This window comes from Solea senegalensis, linkage group LG11, assembly GCF_019176455.1.
Source record: "Solea senegalensis isolate Sse05_10M linkage group LG11, IFAPA_SoseM_1, whole genome shotgun sequence".
NCBI classification, from domain to species: domain Eukaryota; kingdom Metazoa; phylum Chordata; class Actinopteri; order Pleuronectiformes; family Soleidae; genus Solea; species Solea senegalensis.
Genome location: NC_058031.1, coordinates 2,883,488 through 2,899,978, shown reverse-complemented (window position 1 = coordinate 2,899,978; position 16,491 = coordinate 2,883,488). Strand labels below are relative to the sequence as shown.

The window sequence follows — 16,491 nt, the reverse complement described above, 5'->3', positions numbered from 1 at the left end:
GATTTGTGTTAGACACATTTTGACATCTAGAAAAATAGGTCCTGTAACTTGTGGCACTAAGCAGCTGATAAATATAAGTAATCGTGTTATAGCAAGTGCTACACCTGCTTTGACATATTTTAGCAAGTCAATAGTTATTATCATGCTACTACATATGGTGTTTTACTCTTAATATTTTGATTATATTTCTGTTGCTGTGTTTTCTACGTTCTACTGTTTTCGGCGCTAATAGAGCATAAACAGTGTATGGTTAATGATGGACGAGGTTCAGTATTATTGGCTGTTAGAATGGGCGGTGTCATCTGTGTGGCAGCTGCATGGAAAACAGACTGCGGTCGCATCAGCCGCCCCTTTATTTATTGCAATGTTTACGGTAACAGCAAACCAACAGTCCCGGTGGACTGTTTTCTTCTTCTTCTTCATGTGCATGAACAAGAGGGCTAGAACTTGTTTTGTTTTTTTTAAGTCATATTCTTCAACAAGATGTAGCACGCTCAGAAGTACAGAAGTTCACATTTATTATCATCACTTATGAACTGACTCAATTAAACAACCTTATACATATATAAATACACTTCACGGTAAAGCTATACTAAACCACACTAAGGTATAGCAAACATGTGTTTTAAATTAACCGTTAAATTAAAACCTATAATCATAGATATGGGCAAAATGTTACACACTGGACCTTATTTTGAAAACCGGACGAAGATCCGCTCGCGAGGGCGCAACGCGTATACCGTAAAGCTCAGAATTGCCGCGCACTGCTAATGTAGGTTGACCACGGAAATTCAAATGACGGCGTGACCGCAGCGAAAAAGCACAGAACCTCCTGGAAGCTTCATTTCATCCTCAGTCTGCACTGTACGACAAAACAAGTGACGGCATCAAACAGCCTTTCTTTCTGCGGGAAATGGCAAACGTGACGCATTAAAACCGTCCGTTCAAAAATATGAAACGATTCTTTTATTGTATGAACCAGCAGGGAATCAGACAATCGTCAGTGGTGCAGCGGACGTGGTAGAGGTAAGACTACAGCTGTTCGGCTTGCTAAGCTATTTAACGTAAACAAATACAGTTTCCTTCCTGTGTGGATAAATGTACAATATAATCGGGTAACTGTCGCTGTGTCAAGACTTTTTTATTGTAGCCTGCTAACATGTGATGATACAGTGAAAGCTTGGGCTAGCAGCTAACTATCGACTTTAACCGGGGTTAGTTAGCTGCGTGTGTGTGTGGTGCTGATGCTGAGCTAGCAAGCTAAGCTATTCATGGGGTGTAATATGAGCATCTAAACCAGGCCAAGCTGTGTGTCTGAAAGGCTTTTCTTAACAATACTGGTGATATAAGAACATCTGGGGGACCAGATACTAAGCCACGCGATGATTTTATCTTGTCATGTGTAGTCGATATGTTTGAATTAATCCACATTATAAAATGATGTGTGTTTATATAAAAATAGTAATCAAATTCAACTTTATTTGTAAAGTACTTCAAAACAACCACATTGGTGCTGTACAGAATAATACATTAAAAGCATAATAGCTCACATGAGGCATCTAAAAACAACTAAAATAAATTAAGACATAAAACATGGGTAAAAGTAACAATAAAATATAAAATAGTAATGCAAAATTGGTCTACAGAGAGCCAGCATTGACACATTTTTAAAATAAAAGCTGAACACAATGAGGTTAAGAAATAAAATACATTTTATGAGTGCTCATTTTTACCGTAGAGGCTTTCCAGGTTTGAGGTTTCTTAAAATTCTGCAAAAATGACAAGGCTTTGTACATGAACATGTGGCACAACATAGAAATTAACGGATGCTTTAAAAAAAAAAAAACACTTTTGTCCCCTTTACCCAATTAATAATATAACAAATTAGCAAATTGTGAGTACCATTTTGTCCATAACTGAGAAATTGTATTTATAAATGCAACTGTGTTGTTTGTGTTTTGTTATTTTATGAGAATAAAATAAAATTCATATTTTAAAGTGTAATATTTGTGTTTAGTAATGTTTTAATTGATGTCTGATCTTTAAATAACTTTACATCCACATACTATAGATTACCTGATTATTGATCTCTGATAAGTAATACTGTTTATTTGCCTGACTTGCTGTTTTTGTTTGCACGTGTCCTCTGCAGGATCATGTGGTGGGCCTGGCTGTTCCTGCCTGCTCTGCTGCTCCTCTCAGAGTTATCTGTGGCGAGAGTCCAGACAGCATCATGCCAGACCTGTCGTAAACTTACTGAAAGTTTCATCACGGTACTGCAGATCGTTAAGTGCACTACTATTCATGTCCTTTCTGTTCCAGTTTTCTGGGTGTTTAAAGACTTGAATATGACCCTCTTTTTAGGGCTTGGAGAGAACAGCTAACAAAAACTTTGGGGGTGGTAACACAGCCTGGGAAGAAGAGAAGTTGGCTAAATATACCCGCAGGTAAGAGTAAGAGCACGTATTATTTTATTTTTTGAAAATAAACATTTGTTTATTAATTTTACATAATCCTATGGGAATATGGGAATGTCTCAGAAAATGTAGTCCTGTTACATAAAAAAAAACACTCAGAAGAATGTGAGTGCATCAGATTGTTCTTCTCTTGTCCTCATGTATAATATTTTTTAACTACTGCATTACGTTTCTTAATTGTTGTCTTCTTGTTTAAGTGAGACTCGGCTGCTCGAGATCGTAGAAGCTGCCTGTGAGAAAACAGACTTTGAATGTAACTGGCTGTTGGAGCAAATAGAAGACCAAGTGGAAACATGGTGGTTCCACAGGTAAATGTAGTGTGTGTGTGTGTGTGTGTGTGTGTGTGTGTGTGTGTGTGTGTGTGTGTGTGTGTGTGTGTGCATGTGTGTCTAAAGCATGTGTTGTTTTTCCTGATAGCATCACTTTCAGTCAGCGTGAAAGCTATAAAGTAGGTAATTAACAGGATCAAGCAAAACATGGGGTCAAAGCTTTAATTTGCAGCAGCCGTCAGTGTGTTGTTAGGGGGCTGAAAAAATAGATTCTTAGATGCATCATAATTCTCTTGATCAATTATGAATTGATGTATAAAAATCATTAATAGGCAGTTTGTCATAGTTAGTCATAGCCCTCTTTTTGCCTCTTCTCTCTTGTGCTGATGCCATGGAATTGTCTCACATGACGTATAAATGTAGAGTGATAAATATTGTTTACATTTACCAATCATTTTGGGCTGAGGACTTAGCCAATCATTTTGTTGTTCCCCATATTTTCCTATAGATGCATAAAGCAGAGTTGTAAACATTGTTCTGTTTCTGGAAGGGATGAGAATTTGAGCAAAAATGCAGTTTGAATATTTGAAGTTATTATTTGTTAAATATCTGACCGTTCAGTGCAGGAGAGCTAGTCAAAGTAATGGTTAATTTTAATTGTAAAAGTAATTGTAAAGCTTCAGCATACATCAATAATCATTTTATAATCAAATTGTAGCCTTTTAAATCGCACCGAGAAGGTACCGAGAAATTCCACCCCTAATGGACACAGTACGAGATCTTAATTAATGGCTGAACAAATTGAAGGTTTGACTCAGAGGAACTGAACCAATCTGGTGTTCATATCACGTAGTTGAAAAATGTCCTTGCGTTGATCACACTTAAGCCTGATTTATCTGCGTGAGATTAAGTTTTAATCCCACATTTTAATTTGTGTTGGTTTCATCTTTGTAATTATGTTTTGTTTAGACGTATTATCATGCCGCTGTTGTTTCCTCGTGTGTCTGCAGGCAGCAGGAGGCACCAGACCTGTTTGAGTGGCTGTGTATAGAGGAGCAGAGACTCTGCTGTCCGCCTGGACACTTTGGACCTGACTGCAAAGGTTTGGGAATTCCTACAGCCACATGTTATCAGTATAGAAATCCTTATTATGTCTAAAGCCTGGCACACAGTAGAGGCTTTTCAAATCTGATTTGATTTTAAAAACGTGGGGAGACCACAGACTAGACGATCCAGTCAAGACGCAGCACCACACACTTGGCATTTAATCAAGCGATTTCAGCGAGGAGATTCCAGGGATTCACAGAAACTTGTGGGCACCATCAGTTAATAGCTGTTGAGTGTGTGCGATGTTTTGTGCTGAGAAACGCAAAAAACTGGATGAAGTCACGACTGTTATACTACATATTACATGATAATTTGGCCAGATAATCTGTTTAATTCATCTTAAATTCGGAAGGCACCCACAATTATCGGAAGGGCCAGATCTGGACTGAAATCTGGCCAATTATCCAGGCTTTATTGGGCTTTATTGTTTAGATTTTGACTACATTGATTTGATTTTGTCAGTGTATTAAAGCTCTAATGTTTGACATGTTTGTCTAAAACAGAGTGTCCGTCAGGACCTGGTGGTGTGTGTGGAGGCCTGGGTCGCTGTGAGGGGGAGGGGACTCGCCTGGGTGATGGCGAGTGTGTCTGTGATCCTGGATACTCGGGCCATCTGTGTCAGAGCTGCGCTGATGGCTACTACAGAGAGAAAGGCTCCAATGAAAGCACAGGAGGCTGCGCAGGTGCCACAGTTTATTCAGATTCTTTTTTTTTTTCTTTTTTTTTAAAATCCACCCTCTTAACCGTCTTCACGTCTCTCGTCATGTGTAGCTTGCTACCACTCGTGTAAGAGATGCTCAGGACCACAGGACTACAAATGTCTGGACTGCAAAGCGGGCTGGATCCTTCATGACAACAAATGTGTGGGTGAGTGTGTCCTCGGAGGCAGTGATTCTGTGCCAGTCCGTCACAGATACGTTGTCTGACTGCACTTGTGTGTCTCTTGCAGATATTGATGAGTGTGGAACAGAGCTGGCTCGCTGTCCGTCCAACACGTACTGTCACAACACAGACGGAGCTTATGAATGCAGAGGTAGGATCTCTTCTCTTCTCCAGTTACTGCTTAGTCATGAATCTAGTGAAGACAGTCGTATGTTCTTCCCTCACGATGTGTACATTTTCTACAACTTGCACTTTTTTGTTTACTGCAAAAATATTTAAAACGTGTGGAAATGAAAACGTCCTGTTAATTCTTTGTGTTGTTGCTTAGCAGTAGGTAGCTCAAACAAACGTCAGACCCTTTTGATGGATGATCTGGTCACATTTTCATATTTTTTAATAATTGGCAATGAGTGTTTGACTGTTTGTCAAACAGTTTCTGAAAACAGTGGAGACACACATTTAAATCATTCTATTTCTATTCTATTCTATTCTAGTCCAAGTCATTTTGGCTTCACATTTTGCTCTCAGAAACTTGATAAATGCTGTTTAAGTGCAATCAGACTGTTTTTTTATCCTCAACTCCATTTGATTAGGTTTAGTTTTTTGATGACCTGTTTGATGTATTTAATATTTAGTTCTTAGAGTATAGAGTAGAGAGCTCCACTCACTACACGGCTGATAATCAGCACCAGTCACAGGAAAATTCCTATTCCTATCTCTCCTTCTCTATATGTGATGACTGAAGTACAGTTTGATGTTTAGTTTATCATGATATAACTATTATAAATGTACTTAAGTGCAGCGTTAACAGCAGAGATTTTGTTTGTGTGCAGGCTGTGACCAAGCATGTGTGGGATGCATGGGTAGTGGACCTGCCCGCTGTAAGAAATGTTCACGTGGATATAAACTGAAAGGAGCCAAATGTCTCGGTAGGCAAACATGAAGACATTTTCTCTTATTTCACATATATTCACATATGAAGAACACAGTGGAAGATTGTCTGGGTCAAACGCGTTCACAGCAGCAGGAAAACTTGGGTTACAGCTAGTTTATATACCTAAATGATTTTTCCTTTGCTTCCTTGTCCAGATGTAGATGAATGTAATGAGCGTGCGATAGCGTGTCCTGGACTCAATGAGGCCTGCATCAACGAGGAGGGCTCCTTCCACTGTGACTGTGCCAACGGCTTCATCAGAAGAGACAGCATTTGTGTTGAGAATAAGCCACCTGGTTTGTATCCGGACATGTTTAATTCAAGCATACGATATGCTGCGACGTTTACAGCTTCTCAGAACTTTCTTTTCTTTTCCCGTGCCTCCCTCAGTTGACCCAGATAAGGGTCTGTTTGACGACATGACGGACGACGAGGTTCTCGTGCTGCAGCAGATGTTCTTTGGCATCATCATCTGCGCCCTGGCCACACTCGCCGCAAAGGGCGACATGGTTTTCACGGCCATTTTCATCGGAGGTGTGGCTGCCATGGCCGGATACTGGCTGACGGAGAAGGGAGACTACATGTTGGATGGATTCCTGAAGGGACGCTAGACTGTCTGCGGCCAAAGCCCTGGAATAGCAAAAGGTAAAAGCGGACGAGCCTTGACTGAGACAGGAAATATTCAATACAATGCTTGCCTTTCAGGGATTTCTTTTGTTTTGGGGAGTTACTCGAAAGGGCTCGGGTTTATGTTATTGAGTAGGATAAAGCAGGAAAAAAAGCGAGAACTTTTAAGGCGACAAAGCCATAAATCTTGAAGAAGGCCACATTGCACTGATATAAAAGAACTAAATCCCCTACCTCGACTCTGTTGGGATCAAGGGTGACGTAAAGACCACTACTGATTGTTACAAGTTTATTATGCATCCGAATATCTCATCTGGCCTCGATGTTGCTCGAGAAATGATGTCGTTTTCTTCCACACAATCAAAAAAAACCTCCAGTCCTCGTGTCCATGGTTTATTCACTATGTCACGTCTGTGGAGCAGAGCTTTCCCCGCAGTTTGAATGCTACACACTGGTTTGACTTTTTCTCGTGAACATCGGGTGTGGATGAGGACATTTCAAGAATTTCCTTAAATCAGCCCAAACAGAAACTCAGTGGAACTCTGGGATCCTTTCTTCATAAACCACGGGTTATTTATGTTCACACGATGACTGTTTTTAATTCCTGAATGTTTCTTTTTGTAGTAACACTGCATGATATAACAGGAAGTGTAATGAAATCATTTATTTTGGCATGGAACTTTTAGCTGCTGCTGGATCACCAACACAACTGCTGTTGACCAATTACTGAGTGTTTTTAAGGGAAAAATACCAGCTCTATTCTTGATGATGTTAGCCATTTTCTGTTGCCTTTATTTTTTTAAATGAAATATTTATTGGAAGAACGTTTTATTAGGTTTTTGCTCATGAACATTTCTATGTACTTTGTGTGTTTTTTTTTTTATGTATTTCATTATTTATTCAAGCAAGCAGGTACTGTAGCATCATGTTAAAAAGCCCTGAAGCATCACTTTTTATCCATCCATCCCTCCATTTAATTTACTTTTGTTTTTCACCGGGTGAAAAGTAGTCTAAAGTGTCACTGTCATTATCTATGTTTGCTTTATAATAAAAGTATGTCACTCCTCATTTTTATTCAACTCTGTGAAGCTTCCTTTTAGTGTAAAGAAGAAATTATTTTCTCCTTCAATTACATCATCGTGTTGCATCATAAACTAAAAGAAATGCAGAGACCCTTGGACGGGAACTGATTTTACACATCACACACACTTGTTTGTAGTTGTTGAAGTGCACTACTGCATGACGAGATGGGAAATTATAAACTGTATCATCATCAGATATCAGGTTTTTCTAAAAAAGAACAACACGTGGAATAGAAAAGATGACAAAATCAAGTTACAATGTCTTGCTTAAAATAACCTCATAGAATAAAGGCTTCCCTGACTAATGCAAGCTTCAAAATAACATGTGATGGGTGTTTGACTCAGAGAAATAGAGAAAGCACTATGTTGGCACTGTGCTGTTTATTTTTGCAGAAACCTTTCCTGCAATAATGGGAGAGTAAACACACTGAGGAGCGAGCTCTATAGTCAATAGGAGCGATCTCTCTCTCTCTCTTTCTCTCTGTCTCTCTGAACTGCCCTGTGATTGGTTAAAACCTCCCAGTGATGAGACAGAATTTGCAAAGCCTGTGTCCAGAGGAGGAGCAGGAGTTGCTCTCTGTCTCACATCGCTTGATTTACAGTATGCTAAAATAATATTATATGTTATTATTGATCAGTGGAGAGAGAATGTACCTTTTACACAGACTAAAATTAGCTTGTGTCCCAAATCTGAACACCTCCCTCCACTTCCACCATTCCCAGTTCAAACTGAATGGCAATTAAATGTATTTAAGGCGCCTTTAATATGATGTAGGATGGAAAAATGTCGTGAAAAGCAAGGTTTACTAAAAACATCGACAACTAAAAACAACGGCCGGAAGAACCCAGGTTCTGTGTTCCCGTTAATGCCGAGCAGAGTTGAAGCTGATTTAAAAACGCATGTACTTTGCCCTGGGAGTGAATGTGAGTGAATGGAGTTCTATATAGTGTTGCTGTAAGTCTTTTAGTACGTCAATTACAAGATCACATCTATGCAGTAAGATTGAAAATGCATTCGTGTTCTAATATATTCAGAGTGTAAAAACCTGTGAAATGTCCCTCTGGAGTTCTTTAATGGCTTTTACAGCACTAATTACATGTTCCTCGTACATCTTCTTGTGTTTCGTGTTCACGTAACACTTCTGTCTGAGGATGTCGAGGTTCAGCCTATTTGAGTGTTCCACTCCAGTTAATGGGGTTGAGGCGCAGCAGCTCTCTCTCCTCCAGGGCCTCCTGGGAACGTGTTAGTGCTCTGTCCTTCCACCTTTGCTCCATTAGCTGCACACACACACACACACACACACACAGTTGTAAGCAGCACAGACAGCATCAACAGTGGAAGTATAATACATGTGTAAGAGCTAGGCCTGCAACTAAAGTATCTCGAGTACTTGTTTGCTCCAGAAAATGTTGAAAAATGTTGATCCTTGTTTTACGAAAACCTGGAAAAAATGTTGTCCTCCAATGTCTTGTTTTTGTCCACAAAGCAACATTATTCAGTTTTAATTATTTCTTTGTTAAATGGAGCAAAAATACCAGAAAATATCCACATTTCATCGATGTATCGTTGCAGCCCTCGTAGGAGCGTACCCTCTTGTTCTCATCTCTGTATATCATCATTGCTTTGCTGTGCTGCATCCTCTTCTCTCTGTCACTGGACACGGCGAGACGATCCACTTCTCGGGCAAACGCGGTTTCCTTGAATTTAGTGGCAAGCTGCAGCTTCAGTGCTACACTTTTCTCCTCCATCTGCCTCTTTAACTGCTCTCGTACCTCCTTCCTACCAGCAGGAGAAAAGACTTTGGTCACCGGACATGGGACAGGAAGTGTTTTCAGTAGTGAAGGTATGAAGGTTTTCTTTTGTTTACCTGTATTCTTCTCTCTCACTGCTGCTTCCATAGAAGGGTTTTCTCCACACTTGGTGATAGCTGACACATCAGATACAGTGCATCAGTGACTTTGAGCTCCACACATAATCACATCAAAGTTCATTTACATGTATATGACAGGTTTAAAGGTCCAGTGTGTCAAAATAAGTGACCTCGAGGGGCTGGCTTATACTGTAAATGAATCTGCTCATTTCCACGTTGTTACAAACAGATCCTACGTGGACAAATGTGCACATTTCCTTGTACTTCTATGTTCGTTTGTACGAGTTCCACTTTGTTTGCGTCGTGTTTCTGCTTCAAAGTGAGAAACACACTCTGGCTGGTTTGTCATTCAGGCTGCTGTGGAAACATGGCGGCACAAGATGGCTGCCTCTGTAATGCAAGGCCCTTGCCTAATGTACATATAAAAGACTTATTTCATTTTTTGTAGCCTTAGAATATTTTCATTTTAAGGCGATTACACACTTATGGGTAGTATTTTCACTTACTACTTATAAACTTTACTACATCTTACACACTAGACAGCTCAAGTGCTGGACAGATTTAAAATACAAGTTAAAAGATTATAAAAATTACAATATAAAAACATTACAACAGTAAACCTTAAATGAAACAAGATGCGTTTTAGTTTTTTGCCTAAATAGATGACATATGGATGTTGTATATCTGCTCCTGGTCTCTCTCTTCTGTCTCTACCTCACCTCCCTCTTTTCCCTTTCCCTCTCCTTTGTCCCCATTTTTCCTTTCACCCCAACCGGTTGAGGCAGATGGCCGCACATCTGGAGTCAGATTCTTTCCACTGATGCTCATTGTGTGAACTGTTGGGCTTTTCTTCTCTCTATAATATTGTAAATGTTTCTGCCTCATTATATACAGTATCTTTAGATAACCTTTAGATAATGTATGCAGTGATTTGGAGCTATACAAGTAAAATGTAATTAAATTATTTAAAATTAAATTAAATTAAATTAAATTAAATTAAATTAAATTAAATTAAATTAAATTAAATTGAATTAAATGAGTTAACCTCAATGATGTGGATGGAGTATGGTGGTACAAAAGCCCAGTTAAATTTTGAGATCTTGTCTCAAAACATCAACATCTACATCATCTAACTGCCATAGTTTTCCACCTGGTCACATACTGTAATTCCACTGTTAGTGATTTTATACATTGTTTTGCTAATTCTATTGCTCTACGGTATAACATATTGTTTTATTGCTCTAGTTTTACTGTTCTGTTGTCTAACTCTGCCTCGCAATGTGACCTGATATTCAATATCAAAGTCAATGGATTGGATATTGGCAAAATAAAATCCAGTTTGATCCCAAAACTCTAAATATGACGTAACCCTAATTTTTAAATCAAACAAGAAAAAGAGGTAAACCGATAACTAAAATGTACCTGGAAGCCAGCACTGGTGTAATAAGGTGACATGAAGTTGACCCTTGTGCTTCTCTGTGCTTTGTCTTTCAGTAAATCTCAGTATAAATCTCCTGTCGTACCTGTAATGCTCTCTCCTCTGCAGGATCACTGCCCTCTGGTGGTTATGGTGGTGAACAGCTGGAGTCTCCAGACTGACGGTGCGCGTATGGACATGAGGTGGATGTAATGGGTTCAGTCTTGGAATACTCTAGGGAGCAGATTTATAGAATATATATATAAATCCGTCTTCCCCATGAGACACGAGGACAGTCACAGTGAAATCTACGTGCACCTGATTGCTGGTCTGCAGCCGGGCTGAGTCTGAGATGATGGGAAAGGTCACGGGCGTGACCACCAGGGAGCGACTCTGCCGGACAGGAGGTGTGTTATGAGGAATATACACTGGTGTGCAAGGTATACAGATGGCTGCTGTGGTAATGAAGGCAGAAATAAACAGAATTATATTTAATATACCACTAATATTAAGACACACGTGGAGAAAACAGTTTTCTTACGCAGTCTCATCTTGTAGTTCAAGTTTCTGTTCGTCCACCAGAGAAGTGCAGTCTTTGTGTGGAGTAAGATTTCCCAAATTCTTCAGATCCTGAACAAATTAGATTTTCCTTCTTCATTCCATTACCATTAAATCATAACACACACAGAAGAACTCATTTCAGTGGCAGCACTAGTTAGAGATTAAACCGTGGCGTGCCTGTGCATTCGCTGATGCTTTTGCAGTGGCAACAGTCGCCTTGGGAATCGGGTTACCAACCCAAATAAAAGAGAGCTGCTGAGGGTAATCACATGCACCAGTGCACACAACAAGGCAGATTATTAAGCCTTAAACAATGGACTAAACAAGGACAGTAAGGACGTGTGTCTGTACATCATCTTACAGGAAAGTGAGCCGCAAGACCGACTTAATAATTCACCTGGGAGACAGTCCACCTTTTAAAATGTTTAATTATATTTATCATTATGTTATTATACACACATTTAACGTTTTTAAAACAAAAAAACCCCACTGATTTCTTTTAATATTAAAACTGCTGTTGAGCATGAACCTGAATGTAAACATGTTCATCAAAACGACGTGAACATAATTCATCATAATGCTTTTTAAGATAAATGCTGTCACTACAGGGTCCACAAGTCTTCAGATCCTCCTCCTTTGTGTTTCAGATTCCAAGAGTTTCGTGGTTCTCCCACAGCCAGGCGTGATATTTGTTTAACATGTGATCCTCGGGGGTCACCTTGACATAAGAACACACACACACACACACACACACACACACACACACACACACACACACACACACACACATACATATAAAAAGTGAACATGAAAGTACAAGTACAAGTATGTTACCAGAAAATGACTTGTTGAAGTCAACATTACTTAAGTAAAAGTCTTAAAGGATATAACATGTACTTAAGTTTTAGAAGTAAAAGTATTAAAAAAGTGAGGAGTTAGGATCGAGCCATGGTAGCTCAGTGGTAGGGCGAGTTGTCTTTCAACTGGAAGGTTGTGGGTTTAATTCCTGGCTCTGCTAGTCTATATGTGTCCTTGAGCAAGATGTTGCAGCGTGTGAATGGGTGAAAACTGTGGTGTAAAGCAGTTCATAAATACAGACCATAATACCAACTCTTCTTCTTCTGATTTTATTTGGTAGTAACGAGTAACAAAGAGAGTTCGAGGTAAATGTAGTTGAAAATGTAAAAGTAACAGTTGCTAGAACTATAAATAACAAAGTAAAGTACAGATATGTGAATTTTGTACTTAAGTACAGTAACAACACTGAAAGTAACAATCCACTTAAAGTAGAATCATTATAACTTTAGTACTCACATCTCTCCACTCTCCCACACAGAAGATCCTATAGGAGTCATTGCCGTATTTCCCAATCCCGTGCAGCTCGATGGGGTAACGCCACTGTTTAGTTAGATATTCATCTGCATAGAAGAACAAGAAAAAGATTGTGGACTTTTAAATTCTGTAACTACTGTTGTAAAGTGTTTAGACATACTGTACAATGTGCATTCCTCCATATATTACTATTATTACTGGTCAGACAGCAACCATTACAGTTGCTGATGTTCCTTCCATCCACTGATCTCCTGCCACACCAGAGTCCATGGAGAAAATCAGCACTTTCATATCACAGCACTCTGGAGCTGTTGATCCACCGCTGCTTGCATCAGTAAGTTTTTAACGTGTGATGTTGTGACTTCGGTGTTTGAAATCCTTTGTTCGGATTCACCAAAGTGACACAAACTTACTAAACAAAGCAGCAGTAGATCAGCAGCTCCTGTGTCCCACTGAGGTAAAAACGTTGATTTTTTTGACTTAAAATCTCTTTTTCTTTTGTCTCTGTTCTTGTGGACATTCATAATCACCTGAGAAGCGGATGAGTGTTTTGGCTCTGAGCTCATAGAGGCCGAGTGGTTGCATAAGTTCAGATATGGGCTTCCAGTCGGCCTCGCGGGTCAGTTCTGCAGACGAGTACTGCTCGAAAAACTGCCACAGCACTGGAATGGCAACTTTACCTGGTTTTCAGAGTGAAATATTAGTTCTTTTTATTAATCTATCCAGAGCTTTGTGAAATGTGTTTGTTATGATCTTACCAGTGGTCCGGTTTAGGAAAATTGTGGCAACCAGGAGCTTCCACGGGTCATGGAAGAGTGTTTCTTGTACTAGATTAAACGGAGAACGGGGGGGCGTCCACTTCTTGAAGACCTTTCTCCTGGGAGGGCTAAGTCCTGAGTGCGGACAGTGAGCACATATCAATATCAACACACTTAAGCTTTCACTTGACTTATTTGATCAGATGAAGCATTAAAACTTTACCATCGTTTGAGAGTTTCCCACTGAAATAAGGGCTTGTTTTCCGTTTGTCATCCAAGCTCTTGGGCCCTAGGCAGACAGGACGAAAATACACCAGCAATGATGAATGTCTGAAATATTCCTGTCCAACAACACCTTATAAATGAATGTAAGGAGAAATAAAGGAGAAATGGAAGCTAAAATCAATTTGTTCCAAGTCTGACTAATGGACGCCCTCGTATATATTACAGTGACGCGGCAGAAACTTGATCTTGCTTCGTACACATTATGGATTCATAAAGTATGGAAGCCATATGAGCGGCAGCAACTCATATAATGTATTAAGACTCCCAAACGCCAACTTTAGAAAGATGTTTAGCCAGGTTTTTATTTTTGATGTTTTATGTATTTAACCCTTGTGCCCTCGTCAAATTTACTACCCCCTGGACACCTTTGTGGCAGAAACGTACACATACGAATAACTGCTATTAAATCATCATGCATCATAAATAAATCACTTGAACAACTTCAAAGTTGCTGAAAACTACCAAACATTTAATCCTTTTCAGGATTTTAACCCTTTAAAATGCCAATTTCCTTATAAATAGTATTGGTGGTCGTTAGAGTCTTAGATATATCAAAGATTAGCAACAAAACTGATTTGATTGCATTAGTGTTTTTTTCATTTTTCTCCCTCTGGACACCTTTGTGGCCAAAAATGTACATACACAAAATCTGCAATGAATTCCTCATAGAATATATATACACTGAGTAGCGCCCGGGAGCAATGGGGGTTGGGTACCTTGCTCAGGGGTACCCCAGCCCTTTTGACCTGGTGGGGACTTGAACCAGCAACCTTCTGGTTACAAGCCAAGATCCCTTTCCACTTACATCAATATTCGTTTGATTTTGTTTTGCTGGAATTCCTTAATCAACTTCAGCCCTGATCAAAATGATCAAATATCCAATCATTTCCAGGATTTTAACCAGTTTAATTATTTGAAACATAGTTATTTATTTAAAAAAAAGAAAAACACACACACACAAAACCTTTTCCATATGATAAATAGTCGGGGGTGGGGGTGATTCTTGGAGTCTTGGATATGTCAAAGATTAGCACCAAAATGCATTTGATTGCATTAGTATTTTTTTATGCGGACACATAAAAGGGTTGTTGAATGAATGATTGCCTTTGTGTTAAAATGAGAAATTCATGTTTCTGCACAGGATAAGATGATGAAACCAAAGTAAAAGTAAAAGAAAAAAACTGCAAACAACTGAAGTGAACTTGCTGCTGTCAGACAGTGTAGATCATACTTACTATTTTGAGAGTCTCTCACTGGCGTGCAGCTGTTCACAGGGACGTCAGGTAACAACACCTTGTCTTCCACATTTATGCGACTGTCGGCGTCGGTCTCCTGTTCAGAATTAGGCTCGTTGCCACCTTTGCTGTGAACATTTTTCATTTTTTCACCTCGTTCACCCTCGCTGTCACTGTCAGTGGCGGGGTGAACGTTCAGAGTAGGAATAGACGACTGTGCGTCTCCCTGTTTGTCCTCGTGATCAGTGGAAGTGGGTTTTCGTTTGACAGATGGAGTCGTTTGTAGAAGTTTTCCTCTCAGCCCGGCTCTCTGATGACTCCTCTGCAGTGTCACGTCATCCTGCACGACTGCATCTTGTACACAGGACTCCATAGTCTCATCAGTTTCCTCTGGACAAACATCACTAACGTGATTAGTATCATCTGCACTCTTTACATCTGCTTCTGGAGTTCTTCTGCGGGAGCAAGCGGCTCTTGTAGATTCATTTGGAGGTGGATCCAGGTTTTCTGTCGTCTCCTCTTGTTTATTAGCACGCTTTTTCTTTGTTCTGCCCTTTCTGATTTGGGTGGGAAGCATTTGTGACGCTGCGGTGACATCATCCTTGGATGCGGTGAAACTGAAGAGGCTTATGTCCAAGTTGTCTTCTACATTTTTGAGGAGGAAAGCGTGCAGGGATGACCTTGACCGGAACCTCTGCCCTTGAGGACTGAAACGACAGAAATATCAATAAGATACTGATCCATATGCAAAGTCTGAAGTCAGGGACCCTCAGCATAATTACAGCAAATACTGATTTGATCTATTGTTGTTTCTCTTTAAAATTCTGTTTAAACAAAAAAGGATTGTAAGTAAACAAAGTCACCTTGTAATATACACGTCCAGTTTGCCTGCTGTCTTGCCTCCTCGCCTCTGCCGAACCTCTCTGATCCAGCCGGTGGGCATCGTGGTGGAAATTTGGCACAAATCCTCTTTGTCTTCTTTACTTTGGTTGTTTCTGTCTCCACTGGTCTCCAGCTGGATGATGTCACTGTCTATGGGATGCATTTCTTTACAAGCAGTGTTGTTTTTTTGATCCTGGCTGTGATGGAAGTAGACTCTGAGGTGGTAAAAGTAATAAATAAACACGAATGACGTCAAAATATCGAATCTCAACATCACATACAGTAAAATCACCACATACTGTACATCAAAGGTCAAAGTAGAATGTTATACAGTATAACAGATTTAAAAACTGCACCACATGACTCACGTGCGTAAAGGCGTGGAGACGAGTGTGTCCTCTCTGTCCTCTCTGTCCTCTTTGTGAAGCTCTGAAGACAACAGCGAGGGTGGAAGTGAGTTTGCTGTGAAAACACACAACAGCTCCTCAGCGTGCAGGAAGTAGCGAGCACATCCGAGCGGTGTTGCCAGATCGGTCAGTTTTCCGCATTGGCATGGTCTTCAGGGAGAATGTCCCAGCTTTCCAACATTTACGTATAATTTCATGTGGAGGATGAGTGAGTGTGTGAATAATACTATGGCTGAGCACAAGCAGGGTCTATGGACTCCATGTGCAGTTTGGATCCGGAATATGTGAATGTACAACACAATTTACATTCTATTACATAGGATAATTGTGGAATATTTACCGATTGATGTTCTTTTATGTCTGTT

General features: G+C 39.9%; 3 protein-coding genes across 4 annotated transcripts; 1 reads left to right on the top strand and 2 right to left on the bottom strand.

The window, feature by feature from the left end:
* Nucleotides 1–765: 765 nt before the first annotated feature.
* Nucleotides 766–7,364, top strand: LOC122777841 (protein disulfide isomerase Creld1). Its single transcript, XM_044039330.1, has 11 exons — nucleotides 766–1,026; nucleotides 2,153–2,273; nucleotides 2,365–2,447; nucleotides 2,675–2,785; nucleotides 3,757–3,848; nucleotides 4,357–4,536; nucleotides 4,625–4,720; nucleotides 4,803–4,886; nucleotides 5,569–5,664; nucleotides 5,825–5,965; nucleotides 6,060–7,364. Exons 2-11 carry the CDS (start codon nucleotides 2,157–2,159, stop codon nucleotides 6,278–6,280), a joined length of 1,221 nt encoding a protein of 406 aa, XP_043895265.1. The 5' UTR covers nucleotides 766–1,026; nucleotides 2,153–2,156; the 3' UTR covers nucleotides 6,281–7,364.
* A 1,012-nt stretch (nucleotides 7,365–8,376) lies between these two features.
* LOC122777842 lies at nucleotides 8,377–11,501 on the bottom strand. 2 transcript variants are annotated; one of them, XM_044039331.1, is made up of 6 exons: nucleotides 11,208–11,501; nucleotides 10,985–11,121; nucleotides 10,773–10,900; nucleotides 9,247–9,306; nucleotides 8,969–9,158; nucleotides 8,377–8,656 (listed from the first exon to the last, which is right to left on the bottom strand). In XM_044039331.1, exons 1-6 carry the CDS (start codon nucleotides 11,215–11,217, stop codon nucleotides 8,546–8,548), a joined length of 636 nt encoding a protein of 211 aa, XP_043895266.1. In that variant the 5' UTR covers nucleotides 11,218–11,501; the 3' UTR covers nucleotides 8,377–8,545. The 2 variants fall into 2 exon arrangements, with proteins under 2 accessions (XP_043895266.1, XP_043895268.1); XM_044039333.1 differs by having other exon boundaries at nucleotides 10,985–11,118; nucleotides 11,208–11,218.
* Nucleotides 11,502–11,732: 231 nt separating this feature from the next.
* On the bottom strand, nucleotides 11,733–16,204 carry mbd4 (methyl-CpG binding domain protein 4). Its single transcript, XM_044037394.1, has 8 exons — nucleotides 16,088–16,204; nucleotides 15,701–15,934; nucleotides 14,838–15,544; nucleotides 13,541–13,606; nucleotides 13,318–13,452; nucleotides 13,090–13,239; nucleotides 12,542–12,645; nucleotides 11,733–11,945 (listed from the first exon to the last, which is right to left on the bottom strand). Exons 2-8 carry the CDS (start codon nucleotides 15,880–15,882, stop codon nucleotides 11,871–11,873), a joined length of 1,419 nt encoding a protein of 472 aa, XP_043893329.1. The 5' UTR covers nucleotides 15,883–15,934; nucleotides 16,088–16,204; the 3' UTR covers nucleotides 11,733–11,870.
* Nucleotides 16,205–16,491: the final 287 nt, after the last annotated feature.

Coding starts and splice junctions, on each gene's coding strand:
- LOC122777841 (XM_044039330.1), top strand. CDS start 2,157: ATGTGGTGGGCCTGGCTGTTCCTGCCTGCTCTGCTGCTCCTCTCAGAG. Junction 2,274..2,364: donor TTACTGAAAGTTTCATCACG/GTACTGCAGATC, acceptor CCCTCTTTTTAG/GGCTTGGAGAGAACAGCTAA. Junction 3,849..4,356: donor CTTTGGACCTGACTGCAAAG/GTTTGGGAATTC, acceptor TGTCTAAAACAG/AGTGTCCGTCAGGACCTGGT.
- LOC122777842 (XM_044039331.1), bottom strand. Junction 10,901..10,984: donor GGCTGCAGACCAGCAATCAG/GTGCACGTAGAT, acceptor TCTGCTCCCTAG/AGTATTCCAAGACTGAACCC. Junction 9,307..10,772: donor CAGAGGAGAGAGCATTACAG/GTACGACAGGAG, acceptor CTGATGTGTCAG/CTATCACCAAGTGTGGAGAA.
- mbd4 (XM_044037394.1), bottom strand. CDS start 15,882: ATGCATCCCATAGACAGTGACATCATCCAGCTGGAGACCAGTGGAGAC. Junction 12,646..13,089: donor AACACTCATCCGCTTCTCAG/GTGATTATGAAT, acceptor TCTTCTATGCAG/ATGAATATCTAACTAAACAG. Junction 11,946..12,541: donor GTGTGGGAGAGTGGAGAGAT/GTGAGTACTAAA, acceptor TCTTATGTCAAG/GTGACCCCCGAGGATCACAT.